At 48.1% G+C, this 24096-nt stretch overlaps 1 protein-coding gene across 1 annotated transcript in view; it reads left to right on the top strand.

The window, feature by feature from the left end:
- Positions 1–23797, top strand: part of NUDT3 (nudix hydrolase 3) — an 88502-nt gene extending 64705 nt beyond the window's left edge. The window contains exons 3-5 of the mRNA XM_001512210.4: positions 17523–17567; positions 19993–20077; positions 21913–23797. Coding sequence (XP_001512260.1) covers positions 17523–17567; positions 19993–20077; positions 21913–22091 — 309 coding nt within the window. The 3' untranslated portion in view covers positions 22092–23797. The remainder of the gene's footprint in view (positions 1–17522; positions 17568–19992; positions 20078–21912) is intronic.
- The last annotated feature ends 299 nt before the right edge of the window (positions 23798–24096 follow it).

Here is a 24096-nt window from a genome sequence, read left to right as displayed (position 1 = left end):
TCGCCACTCTCACCCAAGCCCTAAAGGAGCCTTGTGTTGTAAAGTCAAAGCAGATATGTTGTGAAGTTAAGGGCCATTCGTTCTAATTCAGTCTATTCCTTATAACTCAGTCTATCTAAGGTCTGGGGCTGCCAGATTTTGCACACAAATATAAACCCAAATGAGAAGGAAGTCACCCAGGCCGAAAATTCAGAATGCAGTTCTTTTCGGGATATTCATTTAGTCTGATCTGACCACCTCTTTTAAGACATTATTGCACAGTGGTTGTTTCATTTGCTTAGAATGTCTATTACTTTGAGTTAAGGGGAGTTGCTCAGAATAAAGCCCAGAGATGTAGGTTTGACCCAGTAAATTCTGAAGGGCTATATTTGAGCTTAAGTAGAGCAGAGTGAAATAGCTGGAATTCCAACCTGCATTTTCTTCAGCCCCAATGCGAGGAAATGAAAGCTGTCTCAGAGAACAGATGGTAGAGCTTCAGGCTGCTTTTTGCCTCTGACACAAACTTATTTTCAGCCTTGAAACCTGAACCTGCTGCTCTAGAAGATTTATAGTCTTTTTTTTTTTTTCCCTCCTTAATAAAACCGCCAAAGGGGTGGAGGCACGGTAGGGAAACGGGGCAGTTCAAATGCAGGTCATTTAGAAAACGCATTTAATTCCAGATGAGTTGTTGGCAATTGGCTTTAAAACAGCTACTCTAAAGGAAAATGTAGGTGGGTGGGGAACAACCAAGAGGAACTTGCAAAATGTGCTGACAGACTGGAGAATCAGAGATGCCAGAAATAGATGTACTGTATTTTCATCGCTTCCTCTGGAGCGCTCTAGCTATTATTATTGTGGAGGGCCATTAAACTTATTCCCGGAGTACCAGGTTACGGAACTTAGAAACAGCCCCTGCCCCAGGGGAGCCTGCGGTTCGTTAGGCACAGATTAATTCACAAAATCGGGTGGCATGGCGGAGAATGATCAAAATCTTGGTGTGATTTGGAAAGACACCACCTCGCCATTGCCCTGCCCTCTGCTTTGTGATCTAGCTCTCTTAACTCAGTCGGGTTTACGGAGCGCCTGTTTCGTGCAGGGTATTCCAGTGCTTGGCACATAGTAAGGGCTTAACAAATACCATTCTTATTATTACATTAGTGGCATCGCCTCTAGGAGTCAAATATTTGCTAAATGGTGATCGAAGGGTATCGGAATCCGTATAATGGCCCTTTGAATTTGTAGATGCTGTTACTGCTGCTGACTGTTATTATCCATGAATGAGTTTGGCTGAAAAGACCAATGTTTGACCAGTCTTTTCCACATCATGTATTTGTGTAATACAGGCCATACTCAACATCAACTGACAAGACAGGATCATAAACAGTGAAGTCCTGGAACAAAGTCAGTCTCCTAGCGTTGAAGCTATGCTCACCTCATCTCAGCTTTGCTGGGTGGGACATGAGGAGAATGGATGACAGTTGGATACTCAAACAGCTGCTCTGTGGTGAGCTGAAATTGGGCAACCGAGGGATTCCGAGGAAACGTTTTGTGAGCGCAGGAATAACAAAACAGCAGATAATGTAGCACCTCAACTGGAAAGCCGGGAGACGGCGGATGCAGACAGATCAGCGTGGAACGCTGCAATCAAGAAAGGAATGACTCTCTTTTGAGCGGAAACTGAGAAGATCTTGAGCCAGAGGTGAAAGCAAAAAGAGCGCCGGGTGTTGCGGAGGACAAACACAGCAGCACGACAGTCTTGGTGCGTGCACAGTGCGGTAGGGACTGTGAATCCCTTATTGGCTTCTTTAGCCACTCCCTCATCCTTAGGTGAAGTCTTTCTGGATCGGTGGCTTCTTTGAGGATGAAGGGCAAAAGTGTCTCTGTGTGTGTACGTGTGTACACTTCTGTGTGTATGTGCAAAGCCCTAGCCGGAGTCCTAGGATGGCTTTGGAAGGTTGTTGTTACCCATGTGCTCCCAGAGTCAGTGTGGTTTCAAACTACAGCGGGGCACATTAGACTTCCTGGAAAGTTACAGGGCACGAAATCAAGATCTTACAAAAGAATTTGCCACCACCAGCCTATCTGGCCTCTGATAGCTACCAAGAAAGTTTGGCTGCTCTGAAAAAGTTTGATCAGCGTCTTAAAAATGGCTATACGGTGATCCCTGGCTCTGTTTGGCTAATGGTGGGTAAATATTTCATCCATTCCCCAACACCAGGGGAGTAAAATGGGGTCATGCATTAGACCCAGTCTTGAGCAATCCGTTCCATGCATCCACGTTTCAGGATGCGACAAGCAGTCTGGAAGCTGTTAGGATGTGAATCCTATCCTTTTGGAAACTTCCAATTCAACAGGATGAGGGTATCATCGAAAGTCTTCATGGAAATCTACGTTTATGGTTTGGATCGTGCCATCCAACAACCAAACCCTTTTTGAGCCTTCCTCAGTGTACCATTTAAGTAAGCTGTTGTGGAGATCTCAGCCATGAATTTAACCAAACCCCCTAGAAACCCATGCATATAGTTCTGCCTGCATGGTCTTGTCTGGTAATGCATTCCACGTGCTTACCACCCACTCTTGGGAAAAGTTTTTCCTTTATTTATTACAGTCCAACCACTTTCCAAGCTTCAGTGACACCTCCTAATCCTGAGGCTGTGTGATTTGACGAACATATTTCCACATCCATCACATCTAAAAGCATCGTGGGGTTTTTTTTTTTTCACTTCGCATGGACCCTCTCAACCTTCAGTCTTCTTCCAGGTTGGGAAGTCCTAAAATCTTCTGCTTTTCTCTTCAGACTCAGTTTCCAGACCAGCGTGCAGAATTGCAAGTACAGGTGTCCTATGGCTTTATGGAATAGCCGTGCGATGCTTTTTGTTTCCATTTTTCCATCCCTTCCAGGTGATGGCCAGCATTTTGTTGTTCTTTCCGGCTGTGATTTCTGGCATTACCACAGGTGACGTATCTTCTTGAGCCGTTCCCTCGGTGAATACTATAGTGCGCCAGCGACTATTTCTAGCTGCCCATAATGTGGAAGGAATCATCAGCCGTGCCACGGTCGTCTTATATTGAAATGCAGATCCCGCTGTGAGAGCACTGTCGGTGATGTCATTTTTAGACCCCACTTGCCTGCTGTGTGACCTGTGGCAAGTCGTTTCACTTCTCTGTGCCTCAGTTTTGTCACCTGTAAAAGAGGGATTCAATACTTCTCCCTCCTTCGGAGACTTGTGAGTGCCCGTGTGGGACGGGAATGTGATCAACCTGATCATCTTGTATGTATCCCAGTGCTTAGTACAGTGCTCGACACATATTAAGCACTCAACAAATACCACAACAGTTATTATTATGGCCCCGAAGGTCAGCACAAATGGATCTTTAGGCAGTAGTCTCTCTCACTTAGAGATTGGGGATGTAAATTTGACATTGACACCAAACGATTTACTTTTGTAACACCCAAAATTTGCAAATGTGAAGAATTCACACATGAATGTTTTTAACGGAAGAAAAAGGGTTTTAAAAAAACATTTTTGCCAAGAACATCCTGTACCGTAGCTTCATTAGAGTGGGACCACCATAGGTGGTTTCCCATTCTGCGTCTCTTGCCTAGGCAAGGCAGCTTGATACGAGTAGCACGTGAACCTGCCACTAAACGGTGAGAAGCAGTATGGCTTAGTGGATAGAGCAAGGGCCTGGGAGTCAGAAGGATCCAGGTTCTAATTCTGGCTCTGGCACTTGTCTGCCCTGTGATTGGCAGACAAGTGACTTCATTTCTCTCTGTTATTTCATCTGTAAAATGGGGATTAAGACTGTGAGCCCCGTGTGGGACATGGACTGATTCCAACCTGATTAGCTCATATCTACCTCAGCACTTAGTATCGTGCCCGGCACAGAGAAAGTGCTTAACGGATACCATAAAGAAATGGGAGATGCATAAAAGTTTTCCAGGTGTTTGTTTTTGCTGTATGGGCTAGTGCAGACATACCCTACGGTACCACAGGGCCCATTCTTTGAAAATAGCTGGCTCGTAAGTGGCTAATTGGTGGGAAACATTTTCCTGTAAATTTACGTTACAAACCATCAGGATCCTGCTCAGAACCTCTGGGAAAGAACTCTGAAATGATAGTCATGATTCGCACAATAAAAACGGAACAGCACAGTGTTAAACGAGCGAAGACTTGACGGGTGATCGTGCATCATGGCGGAGGCTGCCAAAGTAAAAGCTGGTTCTGCTGACTCTAGTGGCGGTTTTCAAGTCGAGTAAAGAATGTGGCCAATTTCCGTTGCACAGCAACAAGCCTTCTTCTTAAAGCCCCTTGAAGCGGGCAGACTCCTTCTGAAGACCTGTGTGCATCTCTGAACCTCTCTCTCCCATTAGAGCCCTCTTATTCCGACACACTGAGAAGCCCATCCCCGCTCTCTAAATTGATTCCAGACGTTTTAATCTCAAGATCTGGGCCGGTAGGGGAAAAGCCGTCAGTTCCTCGTCTGTTTCAGCGCCTTGCGTCAACCCGTCGGGACGGATGAAGTTCCACCAGGTCCCCGGTGGTTAATGCTTCTTCTGCGTGGGATGCACTGACCTCGTCGATACCTTCTCCATCCATTTCTCTCTAACAAACGGCCTTCCCAGTTCAGCGTCTTCTCCGGTTATCTGGTCGGGGGTCTCGTCGACACTTTGAAAGATCAGACACAGACTGTAGGCAGATGGTCTGCCAGGATCCCATTCCTTCATGCCCCGCTGTAGCTCAGTCAGGACGGGACCGGTCTGGGGAGGGGAGAGCCATTTACTCACCCATAGAGCCGGACCTCGACATCAGAGCCAACCAGGCGGACTTGTAGCTTAAGAGGCATCGAACCGTACAGGTCGAATCCCTAGCGACCCGCTTTGTTCGTGTCTACCCCAGCGCTTAGTACAGTGCCTGGCACATAGCGCTTAAAAAATACGATAATTATTATTACTAGGTCGGCCGTCAAGTGGGGTGGAGGTAATCTGGGGTGGGCCAGGACCCGATTTGGCTTTCAGTTCCCCTTCAGGCAGCACCGTGACATTAGAAAGACATTAACTCCACCAGCATTTGTTTGTGGAAAGGGAGTTGGGTGGAGTGGGTTGGAAAACATTTATCTCCCACTGAAGCGATAGCACCCAGATGTCAATTTTTGCTACTGATGAGCACATCTGTTTCATTAGAGTGGGACTATTAGGTGTAGGTATGTATTTTTATTTATTCGTGTACACAGACACACGAGGGAGAAGAAAAGAGAGGGATAAGGATTGTCCACGATATTTGGAGTCCCCAAGACCAATGTTATTCCCGTTATTCCCCAAGAGGGGAAACCGGCCTGCTCCCAACCTTGGGTCCCTGCTAGGCTGCAGTTCACCTTTGAGTCCACAGAGTGATGTGTGGCCTTGTTTCTGGACAGCCTAAGTAAGTACTTTACAGAGTTCCGTCGACTTTCCGGGTCAGCCTCCCGTTGCTGAAAACCGGGAGGTATAGGGAATGGGACGGGACCTCTCACGACTTAGGTGGGTGATGTTTCGGCCCGGGTGTGCCACCCCGACAACTGATGCGGAGGTCTGACCGGGCCGACGGGCCTCCAGACTTGGCTGCCGGAGCCACCGTGTTGAGCGGAGCCGGACACCCCAAGCCCTAAGAGCCGTTGCAACCTAGCAAGAGAGCCCGGGCCTGGGAGTCAGAGACCCTGGGGCCTGATCCCACCACCGGCCCTTTCCGTGCCGGACGTACGTGGCCCACTCACCTCACTTCTCGGGGCCTCGCTTTCTTCATTTAGAAAATGGGGATTACGTGCCCATTCTCCCTCCTATGTAGACGGTGAGCACGATGAGGGACACGGGGACTGTGTCCTTCCGGATGGTCTTGTAGTGACCCCAGCACTCAGTACAGTGTTTGGCCTGTACTAAGCACTTCACCAATACCACTAGTTATTTTTATTATTAGTGACTCTCACCAGCATGTCTGGAATTATCCCATCTGAGGTCTGCTGTTGCTCCCCCCAACTCCTACCCACAGGGGAAAGGACATGGACAAGGCATCTCACCACCTGACCCCCCTCCTTCCCTCACCCCCAATATGTAATCAAGAGCACACTCTATTTCCCTGAAAGGTGGTATGGAAAAATGATTGCTAAGCCCAGCCTGGCCAACTCCCTTATGGAGAAATTAACATGGGGATCGGTTATTGTGTACCGAATCCTAAAAGGGGACATGGCAGCGACTAGGATGGGAAAGAAGTTGGAGCTCTTGGGAGTTTTGACGCTCTATGTCCCTTTTTTAAATCCATTAGCAGGAGACAAAAGAGAAAATCACCCACCGGCCCCGTGAGTGTTAAAGTTTCTGCTTCTACTGTTTTTAAGTGGCTTCTAGACAGGAAGCTATTTAGAGGTGACCGATAAAATTCAGCCGAGTTCATCCACCAGAGCCTGAAAGGGAGAGATTCTGGTAAGGGGCCCGGAATGGCAAGCTACCATCCTCTCACAGAGTAAGTGATCATAGCAGTTGGGGTAGCTATTTTACTTTGGTGGGTTCGAGCTGGTCACCGGAACAGAAGGCACGTATTGAGCGCCGAGCACTGCGCTGAGCAATTGGGAGAGTTCCGTTGGAGATGATGACATCCTTGACCTCACGGAGTTTGCACTCCGGCAGGGGACAGGCAGACAATTTACCAGTGGTGAAAGTTGGAGAGGGTGGTGAGATCCCATTTACTCTCTCCCGGTTTTGAAGTGGATATAAATCTATCAGCGAGTTATCCATTGCATTTTCAGGTTCCAAATGACTGAGTTGGGTTTTAACATTTATGGGGCGAAGAAAGCGTTTGAAAACCCATTCCATTTCCCAGCCAATGGCAGGCATTCAGCGGAATTGCCCTGTCCTGCTATCTTGGATTTTGCCACATTTATGTTGGCGTGCCCCTGACCTTGGGATGCCTGGTGAAATTCAGCTAGTAGAAATAGTATTTATTAAGCATTTACTGTGAGATAAGGACTGTACCGTAAGCTCGTTGTGGGCAGAGAAGGTATTTGTTTATTGTATTTTCCCAATTGCTCAGTACGGTGCTCTCCATGCAGTAAGCACTTAATAAATACGATTCTAGTTCATTCAGTCGTATTTATTGAGAACTTACTGTGTGCAGAGCACTGTAGTAAGCACTTGGGAGAATAGAACAATAAACGGACACATTTCCTGTCTGTGGAGGAGCTGACAGTCAAGAGAGGGGAGACAGACATCAAAGCAAATAAATAAATTATGGATATGTACCTAAGTGCTGTGGGGCTGGGAGTGGGGAAGAACAAAGGGAGCAAGTCAGGGAGACGCAGAAGGGAGTGGGAAAAGAGGAAAGGGGGGGCTTAGTCTGGGAAGACCTCCCGGAGGAGATGTTCCCTCAACAAGGCTTTGAAGTGGGGGAGCGTAATCGTCTGTCAGATTTGAGGACTATTAAGTGCTGGGGAGAGAACTAGCCACCGTGCCTGGCCCTCAAGGAGCTTACAATAATAATAATAATGTTGTTATTTGTTAAGCGCTTACTATCTGCAGAGCACTGTTCTAAGCGCTGGGGGAGATACAGAGTAATCGGGTTGTCCCACATGAGGCTCACAGTCTTAATCCCCATTTTCCAGATGAGATCACTGAGGCCCAGAGAAGTGAAGTGACTTGCCCACAGTCCCACAGCTGACAAATGGCAGAGCCGGCATTCGAACCCTTGACCTCTGCCTCCCAAGCCTGGGCTCTTTCCACTGAGCCACGCTGCTTCTCTTTACAGTAAAGGAGTAAGGCCGGAGAGAGGGGACTGGTTGGTGACAGATACATAAGGAAAGGTCAAAGAGGGGAAAACACCAACAACCAGGAGAAATATAATAAAAGCAGAAGATCAATAGGGGGTCAGGGCTAAAGGCATTAGGGACCCCCAAGGCTCGTGGGGGTGTCCAAAAGCTGCCACAGGCTTCCTAGTGTTCCAGATCTTGTCCGGGCTGGCCACTCCGCCCCACGGGAGCAGGCCCCCGGGACTGCCTGGAGTCAGGACGGTGGGGGCTATTGATGCTGGGGTCACACGCTGCTGCTTCCGTCACGCATAAGAACTTTCAGCTGTAGCTTTTGTGGTCAGGGTGATCCCAGCGGAACCATTATTAGAGTCAATTACTCTTCCGCCTAGCCATCTTTCCATTCTCCTCCACCTCCCGTCTGTAACTTGTGGTGTCGGCCTCCCCCGGCTAGGTTGTAAGCGGGAGGGCAGCGATGGCAATCTCCGGTGTACTCTCCCAAGCCCCTAGTACAGTGCTCTGCACACAAAGTGCTCAATAAATGCTATCGATTGACTAAGAGTGGGTTTATTGACTTTCCATCCATTGTGTTTTCATCCGTTGTCCTGGGAAAGAGTGGAGGGGTGGGAACATAGAAACAGAGTTGGGGAAAGTAACTGGGTTAAAAAGAAAAGGGCCAGCTGGGCATCTGACATTTGTGTCATCAGGTGTTTATGGGTGGGTTATGACATCTTCATTCAGCTTTTGGTGTGTACATATACATATATTTGTATTTGGGCTTACGAATCGCTGGGAAAAAGTACAAGGATGTGTCATCACGTGTTTATGGGTGTGCTGTACTATCTTCAGCTTTGTGTGTGTATGTGTATATATATATTTTATATACATATATATATATATGGTCTACGGTGCAGAGCACCATCCTGAGCACTGGGAAAAGGTACAAGGATATTTCCCAGACCATCCCCGAGCCCACGATAGGGAGATGTCAGCCAGAGATGCCCAAAGGAGAAAAGGAAAGGAGGAGACGGGGCGGCGGGGGATGTCCTTGAAATGTGACTGATGTGTTTTATTGATGCTACTCTTTGAAAATAAGATCAGCGCACCATTAATCGCTGCAGTGGAGGGGAGAGGTGATGTGGATAATACAAAACATCAGATACTGCAAATTGGGGAGGTGACTTAGCTCCCTGCAGCTTGGCCTAGCGAAGAGAGTTTAGACCTGGGAGTGAGAAGGTCCTGGGTTCTGATCCTGCACTGTCACCTGTCTGCTGTTGGGCAAGTCACTTCACTTCTCTGTGTCTTAGTTACCTCACCTGCAAAATGGGCACTAAGACTGTGAGCCCCACGTGGAAGAGAGACCGTGTCCAACCTGGTGGTCTTGTATCTACCCCAGCGTTTACTAGAATACAAATACATATAGAAAAAGTGGGGAAGGCTTGGATAATAATAGTATTTGTCAAGCGCTTACTACGTGCCTGCCACTGTACTAAGCGTTGGGGCGCTTGGATTATTGACATCTGCAGAAAGCCTCTATTGTGACAGAGGTGATACCAAGTGGGAGATGGCGAGAGGGGGATAGCAGGCAGGGTTCCTGGCTGGGTGGAGTTTAAGAATCACCCACAGATTAATCCATTGCTGGTAATCAAGATTAACTGGAGGAAGAGATGAATGTTTTCCCAGAAGAAGTTGCTGTTCCTTTAAGAGACTGACAAATAAGCTTTTGTTTGGTCGAATGCCCTAGTTTTTACAATACACCGTAATTAGAACAAAACGCTGACAAATGAGCGAATCATTCGGATGTTGAGGAGATTAGATTTAGTTCAAGTGGAGAGAGTTTTTGTTGCGTCTTTTTTTTTACATTTGGATGTCTTCCGTGATCCCTGCTTTAAAAGACAAAAGAAAAATACGATTGAGCGTGCTCTGAAACGAGTGATTTCAGTATCTCTGGGTGCTGGCCTTGTTCTTGGGTTTTGAACTGGAATTCTAATCTCATATTACAGAATGTTGCCACAATATTTCAATCATCTCCCCCTCCCCGGCACTCCGTGCTCCTCGTGGGATCGTTCTGCACGCTTAGCCGCTCTTTGTCACTCTTGAGTGGTCCCGAGGATCAGATGAGAAAACAGGTGTTGGCAGCCTCCTTGCATGCCCATCCGATGTTTGTTCTTCCACTTGGCAGCATTTCCTTTCCTCTTTAGTGCTCTTTTAAATTGAGAAATGTCTCCAGAAAGACGCGCCATCTAAACAGCTGGATCTGTCAGTTCTGCCCGTTGGGGTTGACGTTCCTCCGCCCCCAGACCTCAAGCAGATAAGGCTTCAGGGAAAAAGATCAATATTCTCTAATTGGTTCTCGATTTCTAACCTGCAAAATGAGAGAATGAGAGGGAAAGGAGAAGGTGCAGTGCCAGTGGATGGGGCCAAAATCTTCCCAGAGTAGTCCCTAAACTAAGATTTGTGAAAGCGGAAAAAGAAGAATCAATTAATCTCAATCTCAATTAATGTATTGAGAGCTTGCTGTGGGCACTGTACTAGGCGCTTGGGAGAGTACAGAGTAGTAATAATAATAATAATGTTGGTATTTGTTAAGCGCTTACTATGTGCCGAGCACCGTTCTAAGCGCTGGGGTAGACACGGGAATCAGGTTGGCCCACGTGGGGCTCACAGTCTTAATCCCCATTTTACAGATGAGGTAACTGAGACACCAAGAAGTTAAGTGACTTGCCCAAAGTCACACAGCTGACAAGTGGCCGAGCCGGGATTCGAACCCATGACCTCTGACTCCAAAGCCCGGGCTCTTTCCACTGAGCCGCGCTGCTTCTCTAGTAGACGCGGTGGGCCCCCTCCCAGCCTTTACTGGTCAGCTTTGGACAGCGAGAGTGAACAGAATGGGCGAAGCAAAGAGCAAAATTGAAAGAGCGTCATTGTGAAGTTCAGAGGCTTCAGGAGAATATGTGACTAAGCTCCCTGTAGGCAGGGAACATGTCTCTGAACTCTGTTGCGCTGCAATCTCCCAAGTGCTTAATACATGGCTCTGTACAGAGAAAGTGCTCAATAAATACAACTGATTGAAGGGTGGTGGGAAGATCAGGAAGAGTCTCAAGATATCATTTTATATGAATTCCTCCTTTTTTCAGTGGCATTTGTTAAGCACTTATTATGTGCCAGGTGCTGTAATAATAATAATATTGGTATTTGTTAAGCTCTTACTGTGTGCCAGGCACTGTTCTAACTGCTGGGGTAGCTACATTCAGTCGTATTTATTGAGCATCTACTATGTGCAAAACATTGTACTAAGCGCTTGGAATGTACAATTCAGCAACAGAAGTTTACAAGGTAACCAGGTTGTCCCACGTGGAGCTCACAGGCTTCATCCTCTTTTTACAGATGAGGTAACTGAGGCACAGAGAAGTTAAGTGATTTGCCCAAGGTCACACAGCTGACAGGTGGCAGAGCCGGGACTCTGGCATCTGTTCAGCGCATACTCTGTGCCGGGCACTGTACTAAGCGCTGGGGTAGTAGTGATAATAATTATAGTATTTGTTTAGCGCTTACTGTGTGCCAGGCACTGTACTAAGCCCTGAGGTGGCTATAAGCAAATCAGGTTGGACACAGTCACTATCCCACATGGGGCTCACAGTCTTAATCCCCATTTTACAGATGAGGTAACAGAGGCACAGAGAAGTAAAGTCACTTGCCCAAGGTCACACAGCAGACAGAGTACCCGGAATTAGAACCCACATCCTCTGATTCCCAAGCCCGGGCTCTTGCCACTAGGCCATGCTGCTTCTCGTAAACCAGCTCTCTCTAATAATAATAATGTTGGTATTTGTTAAGCGCTTACTATGTGCAGAGCACTGTTCTAAGCGCTGGGGTATACAGGGTAATCAGGTTGTCCCATGTGGGGCTCACAGTCTTAATCCCCATTTTAAAGATGAGGTAACTGAGGCCCAGAGAAGTGAAGTGACTTGCCCACAGTCACACAGCTGACAGGTGGCAGAGCCGGGATTCGAACCCATGATCTCTGACTCCCAAGCCCGGGCTCTTTCCACTGAGCCGCGCTACTTCTCTAGAAGAAGCAGGGGGAGGCACTATAGACTCCTAGAGCAGGCGAGTGATAGATTTCCGTCGGGGTTGTGTTGGAGCCAACGGATATTTCACTAGCAGCTTCTGGACTCGCTTGATGAGTTATTCCAGTTCCTCCAATTGGAAGCCCCTAAATGTCTTGAATAAATCCTATTTAGATTTCGACGGTGCCTTCTTTTTGTTGATGAGTTTGTTTCCGGGTGCCTTTTCATTCATTCATTCAATAGTATTTATTGAGCGCTTACTATGTGCAGAGCATTGTACTAAGCGCTTGGAATGAACAATTCGGCAACAGATAGAGACCATCCCTGCCCATTGATGGGCTTACGGTCTAATCGGGGGAGACAGACAAAAATAATAGCGGTAAATAGAATCAAGGGGATGGACATCTCATTAACAAAATAAATAGGGTAATAAAAATATATACAAATGAGCAGATGAGCACAGTGCTGAGGGGAGGGGAAGGGAGAGGGGGAGGAGCAGAGGGAAAAGCGGGGAAAGGGGGCTTAGCTGAGGGGAGGTAAGGGGGGGCAAGAGAAGCAGCAGAGGGAAAAGGGGAGGCTCAGTCCGGGAAGGCCTCTTGGAGGAGGTGAGCTCTCAGTAGGGAGGAACCTCTCTCTGAAACAGCCACGGTACTTACCGTTCGGTGTTCTTTCTCTTCTTAGAAAGCGCACGCAGTAGGTGGTGTATCTTTTCCAGACCGCTTTCCTGACCCGCTGTAGAATTTCATGTCACCAGTCAAAATTGACGTCTCAGAGAACCCTGCTAGAAAGCGCGGCTCTCGGCCAAGGCCCGTCCCGGAGGGTTTGAGACCGACATTCCTGAGGGGGAGACTTCAGCTGAGATAAATCAGCCCAAAAGTCCCTTTCAGACTTTAAGACCCCTCTGGACTGCGAGCTCTTTGCAGGCAGGGGATGTAGCTGCCAAGAAGCAGCGTGGCCCAGCGGATAGAGCAGGGGCCTGGGAGTCAGAAAGTCCTGGGTTCTAATCCCGGCTCTGCCACGTGACTGTTTATCGTCATAATCTATCCTCCCAAGCACTTAGTACGGTGCTGTGCACACAGCAGATGCTCAATAAATTCGATTTAATGAATTAATGAATGAATGTCTGCTATGGGACCTTGGGCGAGTCACTTCTCTGGACCTCAGTTACCTCATCTGTCAAATGGGGATTAAGACTGGAAGCCCCATGGGGGACAGGGACTGAGTCCAATGCGATTTGCTTGTTTCCACCCCAGCGCTTAGGAAAGTGCCTGGCACATAGTAAGCACTTATTAACAAATGCCATTTAAAAAAAACAACAAAAAAAAGCTGGTCTGTTGTACTCTCCCAAGAGCTTAGCACAGTGTTCTCTGCACAGTAAATGCTCAATAAACACTTCTGTTGCTGATGGAAGAGGGAGTGATTTCCCAGCTTTCTGTTATTCCAGAAATATTAGGCTTAAGAATGTTGTCAAGGGGAGAGCATCAGAATGTTTTCCCCCGTACTCGTTTAGGACACGGTCATGGCCACCTTGTTCATTCATTTCTTCAGTAGTATTTATTGAGCGCTCACTATGTGCAGAGCACAGTACTAAGCGCTTGGAGTGTACTGTTAGGCAACAGAGACAATCCCTGCCCAATAACGGGCTCCCAGTCTAAACGTAACCTTGTCACGCTCCCCAGCTCGGGATTGTCATATTGTCGATGAACTTGGACTTGTCATTCAGCTCCAATTTGTAACTTAATCATTATGGTATTGGTTAAGTGCTCGGTTTGTGCCAAGGACTGTACTAAGCACTGGGGTCGGTAAAGGTGGGGTAGGTAGAAGTAGCATGGCTTAGTGGTGGGCCTGGGGGTCAGAAGGACCTGAGTTCTAATCCCAGCTTCACTGCCTGTCTGCTGTGTGACTGGGGGTAAGTAATTATAATAATAATGTTGGTATTTGTTAAGAGCACTGTTTTAAGCTCTGGGGTAGATACAGGGTAATCAGCTTGTTCCACATGAGGCTCACAGTCTTCATCCCCATTTTACAGAGGAGGTAACTAAGGCACAGAGAAGTTGACTTGCCCAAAGTCACACAGCTGACAAGTAGCGGAGCTTGGATTAGGACCCATGACCTTTGACTCCTAAACCTGTGCTCCTTCCACTGAGCCGTGCTGCTTCACACTAAAGTGAAGTCACTTTACTTCTCTGGGCCTCAGTTACCTCATCTGTAAAATGGAGATTGAGTGAGCCCCATGTGGGACAGGGACTGTGTCCAACCTGATTAATTTATTTCTACCCCAGTGTTCAGAATAGTGCTTGACACATACAGAGTGCTTAACAAGTACTACTGTTAATGTTATTATTACTACTAATATAATATTGTAATATTTAATTAATAATCATTATTGCGGTATTTGCGAAGCACTTACTGTATGCCAAGCACTGTTAATAATGATGATAAAGTTAATCAGATTGGATATACTCCCTAACCCCACATGGGGCTCGCAATCTAGAGGAGCGAACAGGTATTGAATCCCCATTTCACAGATGAGGAAGCGGAGAAGGGAAGTGACTCGCCCCAAAACCACACACCAGGCAAGTGGCAGAGCCGGTATTAGAACCCAGGTCCTCTGACTCCCCCGGCCCGGGCTCTTTCCATTCGGCCGCGCCGCTGCTTGCCCTCTGATTTGAAGACCAGCAGTCCAGCTGGTGCCGACCAAATCAGAGAGTTCACCCCCAAACGTCAGAGCCGGATGTCAGCTGTAATACTGATAACGAACGTTGACCTGCAGGCAGCGACCATGTGATGAGTAAAAATACCCTACCCGGAGACTGCTTGCTGTAGTGTTTGGGAGCAGGCCAGGAGAGGAAGGTTCAGATGTGGGGGAAATCAAAAAGGACAGTCAACCAGATCTTCACCTTTAAGGACTCTTGCCGGCTAGGTCACGAGGACGGGATTCTGCTTGTTCTGCTTATAAATCCTGAGTAATCTCCTCAGCTCTTGCCAACGTAAACCCCTGAAGGAGGAAAAGGTTAAGGAACGGCACTCTTCAGAACCAAAATGAAATAATTCTCAATCTCAACGCATTCTCATTCGTTAATCGGGTGTCTGAAAATGGATCGTCTTCATGTAACCTCTTTAGTCGGGAACTCCTAAACCGGAGGAGCCCTGACTTCCCGCTACTTGGAAGAGAAAGTGAGTTACGTTTGCCATGAATCTGTTCCTTCTCCACATCCCACCCGCTCTCCTGTAACGTCCACCATCTGCTCCATTCCCTGGCACCACCGGGCTGGACGAAGCCGCCGACAGGAGAGCACGGGATGGTTCCCTCGGAAGGAGAGGGGAACGGGTTCTGGCGGCCTGAGGTGGGAGTGGAGAATTGGCCTTCTCAGTCGGCTCTCCCTCCCCGCCGACGGCATCGTTCCGTTCAGAGATGGAGCTTACGTAGCTGGAGTTGACTAGGAAGAATCACAACCGTTTCCACCAGGGAAAAGATGATATTGTCGGTAAGAAAGTCTTGCCGACTGAAAGGATTGGAAGAAGGCAGAGGAGAGCCGTGTCGGCAAGGGAACGGAAGTGGGGAATATGGAGGAGTACAGGAGCGGCAGAAATAATAGTAATAGTCGCAGCATTTGGTACATACCCTCTAGTCCGTAAACTAGTTGTGGGCAGAAAATGTGCCCGTTAAATTGTCTTCCTGTACTCTCCCAAGCGCTTAGTACAGTCCTCTGCACTCGGTACGTGCTCGATAGATAAGATTGAAACCCACTTGGCGCAGTTATTGTACTAGGCTCTCGGGAAGTACCGAATAGACAAATGACATGCCCCCTGCCCACAAGGAACTGACCCTCTAATGGGGTGGGGATAAGCAGAAAACTATTTTCACCTACAATAGTTAAAATAAATAACTGAATATACATATGTGTATCTGTATGAGTGCCAAGAGGGCTGAGCACGAGCTGGAGGCGGAGACCCGTAGGCAGTGTGTTCGCATGGCTCCTGCTGGGGGAATTTCAGTGAAATAAATCGCAATGCAGAAAAAGACTTGCATTAAGCACCACCACCCTTTGACTTTAGGAAAAGGGAGCCCGCCGTTCAACTCTGGGATGGATATTACGAATGGTGAAGCCACTGCAATTTGAGCCGTCCACCTATTTGGGCACTAATATTTATCCTAGTGATAAATATTAGAGAAGCAGCGTGTCTCAGCGGAAAGAGCCCGGGCTTGGGAATCGGAGGTCATGGATTCGAATCCCGGCTCTGCCACTTCTCAGCTGTGTGACTGTGGGCAAGTCACTTCACTTCTCTGGGCCTCAGTTACCTCATCTGTAAAATGGGGATTAAGACTGCGAGCCTCATGTGGGACAACCTGACTACCATGTATCTACCCCAGCGCTTAGAACAGTGCTCTGCACATAGTAAGTGCTTAACAAATACCATTATTATTATTATTATTCTATCCCAAGGGTTTGGGAAAGTACAGTAAACATTAAAGACACGGTCCCTCTCCTCAAGGAACCTTCACTCTAATGAATCTTATAGTCCGCAGTGTAAGTCTAAAAATTCAGCTCAATCCATTCATTAATAGACGGATTTCCAGTCAATCTACCAGTGATATTTATGCTCCCGCCACAGCTCAGGATTGCCTTGTCGGCGATGAGCTTGGACTGGGGATCTTCATTCATTCAGTCGTACTTATTGAGTGCTTACTGTGTGCAGAGCACTTTGCTAAGCGCTTGGCAGAGTACAGTATAACAAAAAACAGACAGCGAGCTCACGGTCTAGAGGGGGAGACAGACATCAATATAAATAAATAGACAAATTATGTGCTGTGGGGATTGGATGGAGGATGAATGAAGGAGCGAGTAAGAGAGGAGGGTGTATTCAGGGAAGGCTTCATGGAGGAGATGTCCACATACCAAGATTTGGAATTGAGCGTCCAATTTGTAACTTGCCCCTCTCTGGTGTTTTTGCCCATTTTCTTTTTTCTTTCCACTCAATTAGCCCTTCCTTTTGAAGCGGCTCTCCCCGAAGACTGTATTGATTTGCTCCTCTTTAGGCATCCCATTCCAGGAATCCACAGGGGTGGGTGTGAGTTAGGCAGGTCAGACATTTTGTTCCATATGAGGGCTGCATATTAACTAAAGTACCGTACATTTTCCCGGGCCTATGCCCCGCTGAGGGAGAGACAGGGGTGCCATTGGACAGGTCCCTTGGTGTCTGATGGATGCTCGCTCCCCGGATGGTGGAGGGCGGAGGGAGAGCGGAAAAGGAGTCTCCACGGTATATCCCCGGGTGATGTCTCCGCAACACTCACATACCAGAACACTTCACCTCCGGCAGCGACGTCTTCGAAATACAGGATGGCTCCAAAGCCGATTAGGAATTTGAGGGGCAGCAAACTTAGAAGTCCCAGATCTTGACGGTTAGGTGTTGTTTTCCCTCGTGTTCTTCACCGCCATGGTCGGGAGCCGACCGGGGGTGGCGTCTCAGATCACCACCATTGACTCTTAAAATGGCTCTTCCCAGTCAAATGGATGTTCGCCACTAGAAAGGAACACGGTTGTGGCGTCCTCTTGGTTCTCTTAAGCTACATGTATTCTAATTGTCATTGTTCAGTCTTTCCTTCTCTTCTAGGTCTTTGGAGAGCCTGAAAAACAATGAGAAAAGAAAAGCTGGGGGAGTTTGGAGTGTTAATCTCTCTCTATAATTTTTCCCCAGGCTGGAGTGAAAGGGACATTGGGAAGATTAGTAGGAATTTTTGAGGTAAGTCCATTAGTCTTCTATCAACTTTCCAAATGGTGAAACGAGTGCTGTGTAACCAGTGTGGATAAAGTTTTGAAAATCTAGTGAGCTGTGTTGAAACTTATGGTTTAGTGAAATGTGGTAGGATAAAGAGGCTGACCAGTTAATTAGATGTTGACTGTTATATAGAAAGAACTCCGGTGTTGGGGATTTGTTTGGGGGGAATCCTTCGGGATCAGAAAAACTGTAATTAAGCATTCTCATATGAATGGCCCCAGGCCAGACATTGTTCAGATTTGAATCTAAAAGAAGTCCCAGTGGAAATTGGAAATTGCTGGAAATTTCCAAAAAAACCATATAGCTGCAGGTGTCCAGGAGAGCCAGGGTGTATTTGATGGCATTGGCACTTTTTGGTGAATCAATCAGTGGTATTTATTGAGTGCTTACTGTGTGCAGAGCACTGTACTTAGCGTTTGGGAGAGTACAGTACTGTAGAGTCGATAGCCTCAATCCCTGCCCACAAGGAGCTTGCAGGCTCCCAGGGGAGATAGACGTTAAATTATGGGAAAGGGAAACAACTGAGTGCGAGGGTGACTTATTTTAAAGTTTTACTCCTTTTTTCTGTTTCACGGCTATTAAAGAGCTGCTTTTATCTCCTGGAGCTAGGAGAAATGGGGATCTCTGAAGGGAGGAAAAAGAAGCCTAGTGAGGAGACTTTTGTGTAAGTGGAGAAAGTGAGGGGGAAGGGGAACGATGTGCAAAGCCTGGGAAAATGCTCCAGAAAATCCTTGCCCTCGCCACACGCACCCTCCGGCCTCCCAGAGACCCCCCCCCCCCCGTGGCTCCAACTTTTCCAGTGAATCCTGGGGCAAGGCTCCCCTTGGGCCTCGTAGCAGGGATCCCAAAGCTTCAGTTATTGTCGAAGCAGCACGAGCCTGGGAATCAGAGGACCTGCGTTCTAATCCCAACTCCGCCATTTGTGTGTGGGGTGACCTTCACGTCTCTGGGCCTCAGTTCCCTCACCTTCCAAAATGAGAATTCAATACCTTCCTCCTACTTAGACGGTGAGAATCATGTGGGACCTGATTATCTTGTAATATTGTGGTGAAGTGGATAAAGCACAGGCCTGGGAGTCAGAATGTTATGGGTTCTAATCCCAGCTCCTCCACTTGCCTTCTCTGTGCCCTTAGGCAAGTCACTTCACTTTTCTGTGCCTCAGTTCCCTCATATGTAAAATGAGGATTAAGACCGGGAGCCCTATGTGGGACAGGGACTGTGTCCAACCGGATTGCCATGTATCTACCCCAGTGCTTAGAACAGTCTCTGGCACGTAGTAAGTGCCTAACAAATACCCTAAATACCATAATTACTATCCTCCCCTGCTTTTAGTACAGTGCTTGACATATAGTGAGAACTTAGTGTATTCCACAATTATAAGTAGTATTAGTTCACCAGAAATGGTCTGCGCCTTGAGCTCTTCCTCCCCACCATCAGATCGTACTTACTAAGCTCCTGCTTGGTGAGGACTGACCTCTCTCTCTCCCTTCTCCTTAAACAGATGATAATAATAATAATGGTGTGCCGGGCAGTGTACTAAGCGGCTGGGGTGGATACAAGCAAATCGGTTTGGACACAGTTCCTGTCCCACACAGAACTCACAGTCTTAATCCCCATTTTGCAGATGAGAGAAAGAATGGCTGAAGGTGTGAAAGAATGGGGTCAGAGGAACAAGTGGTGGGGTGGATTTTGAGAGAAGGCAGGAGAAATCCTTTGAGATGCTGCTGGGAAAGATGGGAGAACTGAAGAAGAGGCGAGAGGAGGAAGGATCTTGGAGAGGAGCAGTGGAGATTTTTATGGAAACCTAATCGTTTTGATATTCTCAATAAAGTATATGGCCAGATCACTAGGGGCAAGAGATAGGAGAGGGAGGGCAACACGGGATTTGAGGAGAGTTTTAAATATATGAAACAACTGGCGTGGGCAGTGGGCATGGGAGTCAGTAAAATTGAAGAAATAATGGTGCTGGCCAGAGGAGAGGGCAGAATTTAACAGGCAAGGATGAACTTGAGGTGGTCAAGGGTGACCTGATATCTAGATGTCCACCAGCACTGCATTGAGCCTCGTTCACAGGAGCCAAAGGAGCGGTCTTTGGAGGTGATGCAGGGCTGTGGGTTAAGTGGTGTGAGATCGGTGAAGGGATACAGGAGCGAGTGAGTTGAATTCTAGACTGGAAGCTCCTTGTGGACAGGGAATGTGTCTTTGAGTTTTGTTGTCAAGGGAAAGCAGTTTGAGACTAAACAGGCCTCCTGGCAGTGCCCAACCCCTGTAGAAGGTTGGAAAGGAAATAGGAGGGGTGTTTTTATCCAATCCCCCTTTTACAAACCCCGTCCGGTATTTGTTTGCCATCTAATATAAACTCTTCCTCCGTCTCCCCTTTGTCCTTCAGAACCGGGAAAGGAAACATAGGACGTTCGTCTATGTGCTCATCGTCACAGAAGTGTTGGAAGACTGGGAGGACTCAGTGAACATTGGTGAGCTTTCTTGTTCTTGAGGTTCCGGGTGGGTGCTTCAGCCACCCTTCTGATGCTCTTCCCGCCAGGGTTACGTCCCGGCGTGACACCACTCACAGCCAGGATCATCCTGCACATTTCGTAGGAAATTTTAAAGAGTGAATGCGATCAAACACAAGAAACCCGACAAGGGGACAGTGAGAGTTTTCAGGCATATGAGAATCAATCGGTTGTATTTATTGGGCCCTTCCTATGTGCACACCACCGTATTACTGCTAATTATAATAATAGTAATGATGGTATTTGTTAAGCGCTTACTATGTGCCAAGCTCTGTTCTAAGCACTGGAGTAGATACAAGGCAGTCAGGTTGGAGACCGTCCCTGTCCCACATGGGGCTCGCAGTCTCAATCCCCATTTTAGAGATGAGGTAACTGAGGCCCAGAAAAGTGAAGTAACTTGGCCAAGGTCACACAGCAGACGAGTGGCAGAGACGGGATTAGAACCCACAACCTGTGACTCCCAAACCCTTACCCTTGCCCCTAGGCCATGCTGCTTCCACAAAGTGTTTGGGAGAGTATAATACAATAAAATCAGCAGGCATGTTCCTTGCCCAAAACGAATTTAACAGTCTAGAGAGGGAGACAGACATTAATATGAATTAATAATGATGACATTTGTTAAGCGCTTACTAGGTGCAAAGCACTTTTCTAAGCGCTGGAGAGGATACAAGGTGATCAGGTTGTCCCACGTGGGCTCACAGTCTTAACAGATGGGGTAACTGAGGCCCAGAGAAGTTAAGTGATTTGCCCAAAGTCACACAGCTGACAAGTGGCTGAGCCGGATTTGAACCCATGACCTCTGACTCCCAAGCCCAGGCTCTTTCCACTGAGCCACGCTGTTTCTCTGACAATTAATACATTAATATGAATAAGTGAGAAGGGAGCAGTCAGCCCAGCCACATTCTTGGTGGCCAGAGACCCCATTTGTAGCGCTCTGGGAGGCAATGGATTCTTGAAACTCATTGGACCCCGAGCAGCCGGTGATTAATTCACTTCCCAAATGGCCAAGGCTGCCCCCGGTGTAGGAACCTTTGGAAAATTGGGAAGCGGCGTGGTGTGGATAAAGCACCGGCCTGGGAGCTAGATGACCTGGGATCCATACCCGTCCCTGCCACTTGCCCGCTGTGCAACCTTGGGCGAGTCACTTTTTCTCAGGGCCTCAGTTTCCCCATCCGTAAAGTGGATATGCAGTACCCATTCTCCCTCGTACTTAGATTGAGAACCCTATATGGGCCAGGGATTGTTTCCGCCCTGATGAACTTGCATCTGCCCCAGCTGTCCGACCAGTGCCTGACACATAATAATCATAATTATGTGCAGAGCACTGTTCTAAGCGCTGGGGTAGATACAGGGTAATCAGGTTGTCCCACGTGAGGCTCACAGTTAATCCCCATTTTACAGATGAGGTAACTGGGGCACAGAGAAGTGAAGTGACTTGCCCAGAGTCGCACAGCTGACAGGTGGCAGAGCCGGGATTCGAACCCGTGACCTCTGACTCCCAAGCCCGGGCTCTTTCCACTGAGCCCCGCTGCTTCTCTAGTAAAACACTGTATAAATGCCATAATTATTCATCATTATTTAGCACCGTTTGCTCGACCTTGCGTTCCGGGGGTCGGGGGTGGCGGGCCCTGTTAACGTCTAACGTGATTGTCGTGCCATTTCCCGTCTCTGCGGCGAACCCTCCCTCAGTGGATCAAAAGCGATGTCGTTTCGAGCAGATTCTTTCTTCCCGTGAGCAGGGCCAAACCTCCCGCTTGCTCCCCTCACCCTCCGGCGCCTTCTCTCTTCCCCCACAGGAAGGAAAAGGGAATGGTTTAAGATCGAAGACGCCATAAAAGTGCTGCAGTATCACAAACCGGTCCAGGCCTCCTACTTTGAAACGTTGAGGCAAGGCTGTTTGGCAAACAACGGTACCCCGGTCATGGCCACCACGTACTCGGTTAGCAGTCACAGCCCGATGTCAGACGTCAGATGACTCGAGACACCTTCGGGGCGAAAACGGAAATTGGAAAATAAGACTGAAATACGGATCTCCTTCCCTCTCGCTCCTCCTCTCACCCTCCCTTCACGTGCCTCCTCTTTCACATAAGGTCTGGGTGACAGCCCGAAGCAGAGGAAACGTGCATTGGTGATGTGGCTGTTCCGTGTAAAGGGCGGGGGGTGGGAGGGGGCGGGGGAGGGTTTTCTTCTCGAGGGCGGGGGGAGGCGGGTATGTATTTTGTAAAGTCCATTTTGTGCATGACGTGTCCCCTTTCCACCACCGCTACCCTCTGGAAAGAGGCAGCAGCCTTCCCCTCTGCCTTGCATTCTGAAGTGTTCCCGTGTCTGATCCCAGCCCTAGCCAGGGAGTTTTTTTTTCCCCCCCTTTCTTTTTCATTTTGATTTTTTTTTCCCTCAATTAAAGGCTACCAGTGTGAGATCAACTCTTAAAGTCTTAGAGTCTGTCCTGTAATGAGCTGTTCAGACCCACAGATAGGTCACACTGCACGTTACGTTAATCGGCTCGATATGTGTGTGTGTATATATAGTCAATTATATAATGCGACTAAATGATTTTTGAGCAGGAGGGATTTAACTCTTTAATTTTGCAGGATTTTTTTACTTTCTCCCCGGAGCACTTCTGAGGAAACGAGTATCTCAGTAAATTGACCTGGAATCTTCCAAGTACTTTTGTGACGGTGCTAGTGGCTGGCCAATCGCTCTTCCCCCTCGCCCCCAACCCCGCTCCCGGTCGGTCCCACAGACCTTCCATCATTTTACCACCTCAGCCTGAGTGAGGGGAGGGTCTGCTGGCCATCCGACTGCCCCGTGATGCTCAGCCCCTCCTACCGTCTCAGCCACCGTTTCCACTTTTCCTCTCAAAGGAGACGTGAAGAATGCCTTTAAAATTAAAAAAAAAATTAAAAAATCACCCAGCCAGAAGCAAGTGACTCCCAATCCAGATCCAGAAACAAGATAAGAATGGAGACTTGAACTGGAGTTCTCGGGATTCGAGTCTAAAGAAGCGGAGCATCCAAGAACCGCGGCTGCCCTGCCGGTGGGGAATCGTTTCCGAAAGGCTCCCTCTTATTGCCGATGGGTCTCTTTCCCTGTCCGGATGCCTTGCCCTGGGCCCAAGTTAATATCGTAGTGGAGTTAAGGCATCGAGACTGTCCTTGCCCGAGTCCGGTGCCCGCACCTTGCGATGAGGTGGCCAACGAGGTGACCCGGAAGGGAGGTGGGCAAGGGAAATATCTGGGCATTCCCTCCACCCCGTTGGTAGCACGGCGGCACTTTTCATGGCCCCGTGGAGCGAACTCGGAATGCTTCGCCTGTCGCTTGCATCCGCAGGGTACGGCTGACACCCGGGAAGCTGGGGTAGAAGGCTCTACCCTTTCGTTAGAATAGCTACGGGATGCGTCGGCACAACTTTCCGAAGGCTTTCGTTTAACCGATAAGTTTTACGCTTTCTGATTTGCCAACAGTGTGATTTAGTTGGGAAATGTATCTGAAGGGTTGGGAATTGGTTTGGGAGGGTCGGGGGGGTGACAAGGGGCATTGGTTAATCCTTGGCTTGAGACAGGAGGCTGCTGCTTAATCTCAAAGGCTATCTCCTTCTGCCGAAGCAGAGCCAAGGTGTGAAATTAATCTGCAGTACTCTTTTATTTAAAAACTTGAATAAAAACTCAAACTTTTGAGAAATTCTCTCTCCAAACTCCTTCCTCAACCCCATTAAAAAGAAAGCACCGATTCAAATACGGGTGTGACCGATTGCCCGATAGAAGGCGAGTCTTCCGCTAGCCGACTTCCAGTCTCTTCTTTTACCTGTTTTCCGGCCTTTTTTCCTTTCCCGTCTTGGAACTGCCCGCCAGGCCAAAAGTCAGGACCGGCGGTTTTATCACGATAAATCCTGCCGTTCGATAAAAGGAAATCCGAGGTCCAGGATTTCATTTGGATGGGAATTGACTTTTACACAGCAAACTCGGGGCTTGGCTGCCTGA

Source organism: Ornithorhynchus anatinus, chromosome 7 (assembly GCF_004115215.2).
Source record: "Ornithorhynchus anatinus isolate Pmale09 chromosome 7, mOrnAna1.pri.v4, whole genome shotgun sequence".
Taxonomy (NCBI): Eukaryota; Metazoa; Chordata; class Mammalia; order Monotremata; family Ornithorhynchidae; genus Ornithorhynchus; species Ornithorhynchus anatinus.
The sequence above is the reverse complement of the archived record's forward strand: the minus strand, read 5'-3'. Positions and strand labels throughout refer to the sequence as shown.